At 33.5% G+C, this 11325-nt stretch overlaps 1 protein-coding gene across 1 annotated transcript; it reads left to right on the forward strand.

Annotated features, from left to right (window-relative positions):
• Window positions 1–480: 480 nt before the first annotated feature.
• YME1L (ATP-dependent zinc metalloprotease YME1L) lies at window positions 481–10847 on the forward strand. The gene has a single exon (XM_035358444.2). The coding sequence runs from the start codon at window positions 766–768 to the stop codon at window positions 2953–2955; it is 2190 nt and encodes a 729-aa protein (XP_035214335.1). The 5' UTR covers window positions 481–765; the 3' UTR covers window positions 2956–10847.
• The last annotated feature ends 478 nt before the right edge of the window (window positions 10848–11325 follow it).

Consider the following 11325-nt stretch of genomic DNA (forward strand, 5'->3'; position numbering starts at 1 on the left):
GAAAACAGGAATATGAGCGGAAAATAAATCCAAAACAAAACCTTCAATTGCTGGCTTAAAAATTGGTTGCCAAAAACCAAGGTTCTTTAATATTAAAAAACAGTCTCCGGCGGTGGCTTATTCTGATTGGTTAAATTTCTTCAGTTCCCGGCGGGTTTTAGCCGCCCGCGGTACTTAGGTGTTTACACTATTCAACAGTTTGAAATTGAATGTAGTATAATGCGCAGATTTTGGAACATACGTCTTTGCGCAACTAGTCAGTGGTCTAGCATTCGCAGTGTTGATGGATATTATGCAAATACGAAAATTGCAGATTAAAAGAAATGAGCTTCCTAATCACTTACTGAGTGATTTTTTTTGTCACTTTTCGTCTTTAATGTAGTAAAACAAAATTGAGTTTATTCAGTAAATGATGCTCAATTTGATCTACCTTCATCAGAGAATCCGTGTTAAAATTGAGCCTCATGTGAAATAAGCACTCTATTTTTTTATCTTATCGTCATCGTTTTTGACAACTTCTGAGTCTTCACGTATATTTCGAAGGTGTAAATATATGCTAATTTTAATTGGTTTTAAAAGAAATTACTCTCTGATCTCGTATTACATTAATTCATATAAAACTGACATTTCTTTGTGCTATGTGTGTGGTTTCTAAATAATCTGAAGTGTGTCGAAGATCGTAAATAGCTTGTTTGAAAGCATCCGGCAACTGTGATCTTGATTACATAATTTTTTAATTTAACCCGTAGTGTTAATTCAACTGTAATGTTGCAGTTCGGAACACCTCTGCACTCCTTATCACAGTTATTTATACCATTCAAAAATCTTGCGTCAATTTTATCCAGTTATGCTAACAAAGCATGTGTAAAAGTGAGAGAAAAGAAACGCGTTATTAATCATGATTCCCCAAATATATTGTGTGCTGAAAGTTTGCAGGAGGTCATTAAAAATATAGATCCGATACTACTTGAATACTGCTCATATTTAGTAGCTAGGCAGAGAATTTTTGATGCAGAAAATAGTTCAATGCTTAGACCCGTATGTTATTCATCAAGCTCAACATATTTTGAGAATAAGTATGGATTCCCAGAATCGAATTTATTAAGAACTTATATACAACCTAAAAGTTATGTAGCAGTCTATTCTCAATTATATTTTACTTTAAATGGTCTTCAGCACTCTAGAAGTTTTAAAACACGAAGTTTTAAACAAGTGACTGGTTTACGGACTAGCTCAGATACTAGAGAAACTTCTTTAGCGTGGACAGAACGAGTGCCTATTCTTAGAGGATGGAAAACTAAAGATAAAACTAAAAGTCAGGTTGAAGCAGAACAAAATGCTAAATTAAAAACACTTTTATCAAATGAAAATTTAACACCTGAAGAGCAGCAAAGACTGAGAATAGCATTTGCAGAAGGATATGTAGCAGCTGATTCAAAAGAAAAAACAAACTCAAAATTAAGTATGTTTAATATTTTTAGAGATCTCTTAGGTATAATACTCATTTTATATATCTTGTCATCTGTGATGAGTGGATCATTTCGTAAAGTTTTCATGGGAACAGCTAATGAAGTTTATCCAGAAGAGATTGATGTAACTTTTGAAGATGTAAAGGGTGTTGATGAAGCAAAGCAAGAATTGCAAGAAATAGTAGAATTTTTGAGAAATCCTGAAAAGTTTTCTGCTTTAGGTGGAAAATTACCAAAAGGTGTACTTTTGGTGGGTCCTCCAGGTACAGGAAAGACACTGCTTGCAAGGGCTGTTGCAGGAGAAGCAGATGTACCATTTTTTCATGCTGCTGGACCAGAATTTGATGAAATTCTAGTTGGGCAAGGTGCTCGAAGAGTTCGAGATTTGTTCAGTAGAGCAAAATCAAGAGCACCTTGCGTTATATTTATTGATGAAATTGATTCGGTAGGTGCTAAAAGAAGTAATTCTTTACTTCATCCATACGCTAATCAGACAATCAATCAACTACTTACTGAAATGGATGGTTTCCGGCAGAATGAAGGAGTTATCGTTTTAGGGGCAACCAATCGAAGAGATGATTTAGATAAAGCTCTCCTGCGGCCAGGTAGATTTGATGTTGAAATAAACGTGAGTGTACCTGATCTTAATGGTCGCAAAGAAATACTAACCTTGTATCTCGGGAAGGTCAAAATGGCATCTGATGTAGATATTGAAGTTCTTGCTCGGGGAACAACAGGCTTTACTGGTGCTGATTTAGAAAATATGGTTAATCAAGCTGCACTAAGAGCCGCAATTGATAAAGCAGATTCTGTCACGATGAAATACTTAGAAAGTGCTCGAGATAAAGTTTTAATGGGACCAGAAAGGAAATCTCGTATACCTGACGAAGAAGCAAATATCATAACTGCTTATCACGAAGCTGGTCATGCTTTAGTTGGTCATTATACAAAGGACTCCCATCCTCTACATAAGGTAACGATTATACCTCGTGGACCATCACTTGGTCATACAGCTTATATTCCAGAGAAGGAACATTATCACGTCACCAAGTCTCAAATGCTAGCACAAATGGATACTTTAATGGGTGGTAGAGTTGCAGAGGAACTAATCTTTGGTTCTGAAAAGATAACTTCTGGAGCAGCAAGTGATTTGAAGCAAGCTACTGCAATAGCAACCAACATGGTAAAAGAATGGGGAATGTCAGATAAAGTTGGTGTAAGAACATTTGAGGAGCATCAGAACTCTCTTATTGTAGTTAGTGAACTTTCTGCTACAACAACTGAGCTCATTGATGCAGAAATTAAACGCCTTCTTGCTGAATCTTACGAAAGAGCCAAAAATATTCTAAAAACTCATAGTAAAGAACACAGATTAATTGCAGAAGCATTACTGAAGTATGAAACATTAGATGCAAGTGATGTTAAAGAACTAATTACAAATAATATTCTCTCTCGTTTTTCTAAAAATTCAGAAGATAAAGCATGAAATACAAATGCTTTGAATTTTATATACTTATTTTAGATGCTTAATGCTTTGGAAAAAAAATCAATATAATTATTCACGTAACCAAAATAAGTCGTTAACTGTCACATTAAATCATTTCAAAACAGTATTAAAATAATATAATGACAGAAATATAATTTTATTTTTTTGTGTGGGCAAGAAAGTTAGAAATACTATATGTAATTTTTCTTTCCGTAGATTTTTAACTTGTTACTTTTGACATTGAGTTATCATTAAATTATTGATTAAATACTCTGTTAGATTTTGTATTTCTTGTATTTTTCAAATAATATGGTAATTTAGCATTCTGAATTTCATTTAAAAGTTGCAGATATTTGAACAACTAATTTTAATGAAAATGTATGTTTTCAAAATATGCAGTTTAATGAAAATACAGCTTTGCATATAAAGAATTTTGTACAGTATTTCAGATAAGAAAACTGTATTTCTTTTTCTTTCTTTAAACTGTGCAGTTTAGTAAAAAATATTGGTAGCTTTGCATGTTAAGATTTTGGGATACTCTTGTGTTATTGGAACCAGATTCAGGAATGTGTATACATGCATACATCCATATATACATTTCTGAACCCAGTCCCGATAACAGAAGAGTACCTCTTTTTTATTACCCCCCCCCCCCTTGAAAATTAGCAAACTCAAATTTGGAGTTTAGAAAGCTTGTACTTCTGCTGATAGCCTGTGAAACACCAATATTGAATAATTAATGTAGTAAATTTTTAAACTAAACTAATTTTACTGATAATGTAATGCAGGTTAACATATTAGAAGTGCTTCATTTTTTTCACCTGAATAATACAAAAAATTATGTGGTATGTTTAAAGCATTTAACAAGATTATAAAAACAAGCTTGTTCCAGAAAAAAAAAGGGCCATATTAGTTTGCCTTTAAAATTTTTTCAAAAATAAGGCAAAATATACCGAATTTTATTGATTCTTAAAAGTTCTGTTTGGTATTCATCTAACATATGAAAATTATTCAAGAATTTTAATGAAGAAAAAAAAATATGTGCTCTTAATAATATTAAAAAAAAATTTCTAGCTTTATTAAAAATTAACCATTTTGTATGATGTTATGAATTAAGATTTGAATAAGCCATTATAGATAACCCATATTGTTCTATTTAAGATGTCAGCTCTAGTATAGAATTGGGTGCCCCTTCGATTAGCGACAATTTTTTGTAAAATTTTGGCGATGAAATCTCATTTCTGGTTACCATGATAGTTTAACTCTGCTTTACCCTCCTGATTTTTTTTAAAATAAAAATAGATTGATGTGTACATGGTCACATTTAAAGCAGTGTGCAATGCCGGGATGTTTTTTTGAGTGAAAACAGATCGATGTGTACATGGACACAGAGTTTATGCAATTTTTTGACTTCTTATTTTGGTTTTGTGTAGCGGCCATCTTGAAATTGTGTCTTCCTGGTGCCGATCTTGGCGTCAAAAAAGAATCGCCAAAAAAAGGGGGCACCCAATTGTAAACTTTTACCAAGATGTCTTAGAATGACTTATATTTTTATATGATAATCCTTTGTTTTTTATGGATCTCATACGTGTAAATTCGAGCAAATTAATTTGCTCATTTATCATTTAAAATCACAGATCTGCTTTTTTTAGTTTGTTGTTTGATATTTTGTACTGTGGCAGAAAAATTGGTGTAAATGAATTACTATTATGTTGTTGCTTTTGCTATGTGCGTAATTGTAAAAGTGCACATCATGCATCTTATGCTGTTGAATAGCAAATGCCTTTGACAGTATAACCTCCTCTATCCCAGTTTTAGTTAAGGATGTGTATGAGGGATGGAGTTTGTATCCCTTTTCTCTTGTTTTGGAAATTTTCAGACTGGTAAATGTTTAAGTGCTCTTATTCTCCACCTGGAATTACATTTAATGTTATACTATAGAATCACTTTTAACCTGGAGCAATTTGCGGATACGAAATAAGAAGTTTAATTTTTATGTGTAGAAGTTGCAGCATGTGAAGTGGGCATGGTTTTGATCTATTGACTGCAATTTAATAAATAATATTGAAAATCATACAGGTTACTTAAAATTAAAACTAATACAATTTCAGATTTTAGAAAAACAAAATTAAAGATTTTAAAAATCACAATTTTAATTATCATATGAAGATTACAAATTTCTTTAGTTTGCACAAAACTTCAAATGTGTGCTTGCTTACAAGATTATCGTCACAGTTTATATACAATGAAGCTTCATAATGTCATATATGGACAAAAACAAACATTTCTTAGGAAATATTGTGAAAGTCTACAATTCTTCATCAGCTTCCTTCCATGTTACTTTGTTGCTGTACATATTGTTATCGCCTTTCCTTTACCAGTACATGTCCAGTTATTTCATCATCTTGAGAATGTGATGAAAACAAAATTGTCAACATCCATTCAAGCCTGCACCTTCTCTATTAACACTAATCTTTCCTGAATATAAGTAAATCCACACAAGTATCAAATGTGTTTTAAAATCAAGAGAATCTTTGTCACTTGACTTCTCGTCTACAAACGTGATCATAGACCACAATTTACACCAGCATTGACATAATATTCCTTATATTTTTCCTAGCAAAAACTGAGTATACTTGGTGTCTTTTAATGTGAATTGTTTCTGAAAGTCATGTTTAAACGTTCACATGATACCTTTAAAATTCACACATCAGTTCGTTAAAAGTGATCAGTATTACATTTTGATATTCTGGAAAATTCTTTAATTTATTGGCTGGATAAGGCTTCTTATGCTGGGCAGCAGAAACAAGATAAATGTTTTCCACTTTTAAGTCTTCTGTTTGTTATCCATACTTTTTCTTTGTTTCATGTTCTGAATTTCAGACTTAGACTTTCGAAATTCTATTATTTTGATGTTACTGGTTACAAAAGATTTATTGTATTTTGAAAAAGTTCAAATTTGACCATCACAGCATGACAACTTCCTTTACTGACCACAGGTATTGAGAATTCTAAAAAGTTATAGTTAATTTTTTCATGATTACTTATTATTAACGAAATGGTGATGTGTAAACTGTTCATTTTTTAATGGTTAGCAAAGTATCAAAATATTTTATCAAGTATAATAAAATATTTTATATGGTTTTAATTTACTCCTGTACTTAAGTAGCTTATTTACCGTATTTGACGGCATATATACTTTTTTCCTAAATTTGGTCTCAGAAAAGTTACCTGCATCTTATACATGAAGGACACAGGTTAACTTTCAATACTGAATGCTATTTTTAGCCCGGATAAAGGTCTAGACACACATAACTTTTTCTACATCTGCCATAATTATTTTGCGCATCTGTGAAATATCTGTCGCCAAAAAGCGCCAAAGCTCGAAGCTGATGTCGAAGTTCGAACAGGTTCGACGGTCACACTATGTCTATGGAGCCTTTCCTTCTTTACATAGACTTTCTTTGACTCAGCCGACACATGTGTCGGTATCGGTATTGGTGCTACTCTGTATAAACGTGTAGGTATCGGTGCTTAAAACTATTTGTTTTAAAAAAAAATACCCTGGAAAATATGACTACAGGAAACAAGAGATTAAGCTATACAATTCAATATAAACTAGGAGTGTTAAACTACGCCAAAGTGCATAGAAACAAAGCAGCAGCAAGGCATTTCGGTCCACCAACCTACCGAAAAAATTATTTGTACTTCAACTGCAGGAAGATCAACTGAAGACTGCTAAAAAACAAAAAGAACCTTCGATGCCCATCTCCATATTGGCCTGAACTTGAAAACGCCGTAAAAATGTGGGTGGTAGATAAGAGGAAATCTGGGATAAGTGTTTCAACCAAAATGATAATCAGTGAGGCTTTGAAGAAAAACTTGGGAATCAGAACTTTTCAGGGTCTGAGGGCTGGTACTACAGGTTCATGAAAAGGCAAGGCTTATCAATGCACACAAAAACAACTATTGCACAGAAAATGCCAGCAGATTATGAAGAAAAAAATTCTAGCATTTCATAGGTTTGTTATAAATACAAGAAAACTTCTATTGAGCTCGGTCAAATAGGAAATATGGATGAAATTTCACTTGCATTTGATGTACCATCCAACAAGACTGTGAGTATTAAAGAGTCTAAATCAGTAACCATAAAACCACAGGTCATGAAAAAACCAGATATACAGTAGTTCTAACAGGTTGTGCTGATGGCACAAAACTTCCACCGTTTTTCATACCCAAAAGAAAAAATTATCCGAAAGAAAAATTTCCAACAGGAGTAATTGTTCATATTCATCCGAAAAGCTGGAATGAAACTGTGGTTACAGAACATATGGGCGAGGCGACCTGGTGGACTCTTAAGAAAACCTTTTGGTTTCTTACCAAGGACTTTGTGTTTTGGATCAGTTTAGCGCCCATAGAACTGAAACATAAAGAATAAAGCGAGAGAATTAAAAACCCAGATAGCTGTCATTCCTGGTGGACTGACTAGCTAATTGCAGCCTTTAGATGTATCAGTGAATAAGCCATTTAAGGAAAAAGTGCGAGAACGAAGGAACAAGTGGATAGGAGAGCCACATCACACCCTCAGGTAGAATGAAGCGGCCCTCTATTTCACAAGTGTGTGAGTGAGTAAAAAGATCTTGGGAGGACGTAAGTAATTGTTAAGTCCTTTAAGAAGTTCGGAATCAGTAATGCACTTGACGGAACAGAAGACTATGCATTATTCGAAGAAGGTGATACTAGCGATGACGGAAACTGTAGTGATGATGATATTCTCGTTTTCAATGATGATGACAGTGAAAGGGATTTTTATGGTTTTGAAAGTGATTAAAGTCTAATTTCATGATAGGCAATGTTTTCCTTGAATCTGTGTTTTTTGTTGTTTCTGCTTTATTTTGTATTATGTTTGATTGCTTGCCGTTCATTCATTTATTCATTATTGAAATTTACATATGATGTTCAAAATAGCTTGCCATTTGTTAATTTTCCTTGATAAAAATATGTTTGGTAATTGCATTCAATGATTGTTTATTTGGCTTTTACGAAATGCGAGAACTAAAAGAAAGCACATTATAAGTTATTGTGTAACGCGGACTATTAAAATTTTTTTCCTTGTGTGTAGCCTTCTAAATAAGGGTGCGTCTTATATGCCGTCAAATATGGTAGTAAAAAATGGCATACAAAGGTAAGATGAAGAAGATCATTGAAACATTTTTGAGAAAATATTGTTCTCCAGAAAGCTGGGAAAGATTTGTTGTGCATACTGTTATGTATATCCCCTTCTCCATTTGCGATATAAAAGACTACATTCTTTTGCGAATATGTATGATAGATATGATGGTCTCATTAGCAAATATGGCTCCAAATGCTAGGGGACTCTCAGTCATCAGATAATCTCCTATAATCCTGTTTCTTGTTTAAAAAAAAAATAAATAAAAGAGTGGGCATTGGCTTTAAAACAGTGATTTGCCTAAAGCCACCAACTAGTTTAATTGGATCTGGATATACTATTGTAATTACAAACTGTAATATATATTCATAGAAGCATAAGTTTGTACTTTTGTTTCTTAGATTATAAATTATGATGAGTATACTATTAGAATTTTTATCAGCAATGAAGAGAAAAGTCATTTTAGTTTACTATAGGCATTGTATTCAGTAATTAAAGATAGAAACAAACACTTTCAGTTTCATTTAAGAAAGATACATATTGAAATACAGGTGCTTGTCTATGTTATCTACACAGTTTAGTCACATTAATGTAACTACCTGTCAAAAGCCAGAATAACCACCTTTCGTGGAGCCGACCACTGCGAGACATGCAGGAAAAGAGTCTGTAAGGTTCTTGAAGGTGTTCACTGGAATGCTGAGCCATGCCGACTCCAGTGCAGTGGCTAGCTGCACTAGGTTTTACAGTTGAGGATCCTTGGCATGAACAACCCGATCAAGGTGGTCCTACAGATTCTCGATTTGCAATCTGTAGGGCCACTGTATTCTGTAGGAAACTCAGTCCAGAGAGTTTGCTGGGCAGGGGAGTATGGTAAACTCATCCTGATGCTCTTTGAATCATGCTTGTACACTGCGAGTGGTATGACACTTCACATTGTCCTGCTGGTAAATGCCATCATTCTCAGGAAAAGCAATTTGCATGTAGAGAAGGACAGATGCATATTTCTGTTGATCCATCATGCCTTCCACAATTATGAGTGCACACAGAGAATGCCACAAAAACATTCCCTATACCATAATGCTCCCTGATCAAGCTTGGACACTTCCAGCAGTTGTTGCAGGGCTTTCCAACGTTTCACGCTCTATATCTCAATGTCCATCTGTCCGATGGAGCATAAAACATGATTCATCAGAAAAAGTCACCTGTCGCCACTCAGTAGATGTGCGGTTGCGGTGCTGGCATGCAAATTCCAGGCTTCGTTGCCGATGAAGTGCAGCGTAGGTGCTTTAATCAGGCATCTGCTGCAGAGGTCCATATGCGGCAACATTCGCAGAACTGTCATTGAAAAGCCAATATTGGTAACCCCTTGGTTCACATGGGTGGTCAGTTGCTCAACGGTTGCACATCTGTTCGCCCGAGTGTATCTCCACAGCCATCATTCACCTCTGTCATATATGCCCCCTGGTGCACCACATTTGCCGCATTGCTGATTTTAGATAATGCTATTTTGCCATGCACAATATACTTTTACCACGGCAGCACGTGAACAGTTTACAAAATTAGCAGTTTCAGAAATGCTTCCACCCTTAGCCCAAAAGCCAGTGATCATGCCTGTTTGGGTGTCAGATAAATTGCTCTATTTCTGCATTATGCCAACGATTGCAATTTTTCTGATTCTCTAGGACACTCTTTATATACGCTCCACTGCAATGTGCTGCGACCTGCCTTCTGTGATTGGTTATTTCACGTTGACATCGAAATTAGGTGATGGTCACATTAATGTAACTGGACTGTGTATAATAATGAATAATCTCCATTTGAAAGTTTTTGACATAATTTACATGAGCATCTGTGTTGCAACACCATTTAATGAGCAATATATTGAACACCTTGTTCAGTGAAATATAAAGCAATATGAAACAAAAGCATTCTTGAAATGTACAATTTTTATTATTTTCTGATTATATGTGCACCACCATTAAAAGTCATTCAGTTTTCTGATTAGTGATTTTAAACATTTTACTGACTTATATTCCTTTCACCAAAAAAAAATAAAGCAAACAGTTGTTGTAGAAAAAATGCAGATGTCTTCAAACTGGTTTTGAATCACGTTTAAACCCTTTGTTTTAAATTTCTAGCATTGCATTCATACAAAATTTGGTCATTTAGAAAATAGAAATTCAAGAAGCTAGGCAAATCTAGTGCTTTTTTTCTCATCAGCAAATAAAATTCATGGCCCTAATATGAGGGGGAGGAAAACCTTGGGGCTGATAAGTGAAATGATAATATATCCATGTATTCAAACATGTAGTTTGCAAATGCATGGGTTAGCTGTTGTTGCTCATATACTTAAGAATTAGGCAATTCAGACAAATGCTGATATTCAGAATGTATGTAATTATTTACTTGGTATATTTAAAGAAGCGTATTTATGTTCACTTTTCATATGTTTTACAATTAAGATTTTTATATTTCTATTTATAACACTTAAAACTACTTATTTGTCAAAATATAGATTTTCTCTCTTGGTAAATTAGGTGATGTTAGTTGGTAATTCATATATGAATAACAGTTTTCAGCAATAAATAGCTTGAATCGACTATCCATATCTTGTTCAAAGATGGATTCATTATGCTTGTTATATATTCATTTATGAAATTCCTGTACATATCTGAAGGTTTGTTAAAGCTACTTAAAACCATTAAAAAAAATCTATGAATAATTTTTATTTAATTGGAATGTTACAAAAAATTACATAAATCATTTTCTACAAAAATATTTATAAAAAATGTAACTTAAATTTAGTGTTTATGCATTATGTTTGTTAACTTATTAAGTAATAATCTGTGATCGACGACTTTTGTATATAAAAGGAACTTTTGTGGTACACTGCGGGAAAAAAGGGGGGGACAGTTCTATATTTCCTATTCTACTGGGCTGATTGACGAAATTGAAATTGCATTTTTCATGTTTCGAAAGCGCGACTTAGGATATATATTAGATTTATATATAGCACTATTCTAACATAGGTGTTTTGACACAAAATATGACTTTTTCTGAAATAACATACCAATTTTTTTACGTATTTCGATTTTATGACTCAAATTATGCCTAAATATTAAATTTTGTAAAATTTGGTGCAGAATTTGCAGACAAATTCAACAATTTATGTTGGCGCTTTTTTTTTTTTTTTTTTTTTT

This window comes from Stegodyphus dumicola, chromosome 6 (assembly GCF_044657685.1).
Source record: "Stegodyphus dumicola isolate Sdum_Otavi_A_Nest chromosome 6, ASM4465768v1".
Taxonomy (NCBI): domain Eukaryota; kingdom Metazoa; phylum Arthropoda; class Arachnida; order Araneae; family Eresidae; genus Stegodyphus; species Stegodyphus dumicola.

What these genes read in the sequence shown, in the direction of transcription:
- YME1L (XM_035358444.2), top strand. Translation starts at nt 766, where the DNA reads ATGTTGCAGTTCGGAACACCTCTGCACTCCTTATCACAGTTATTTATA.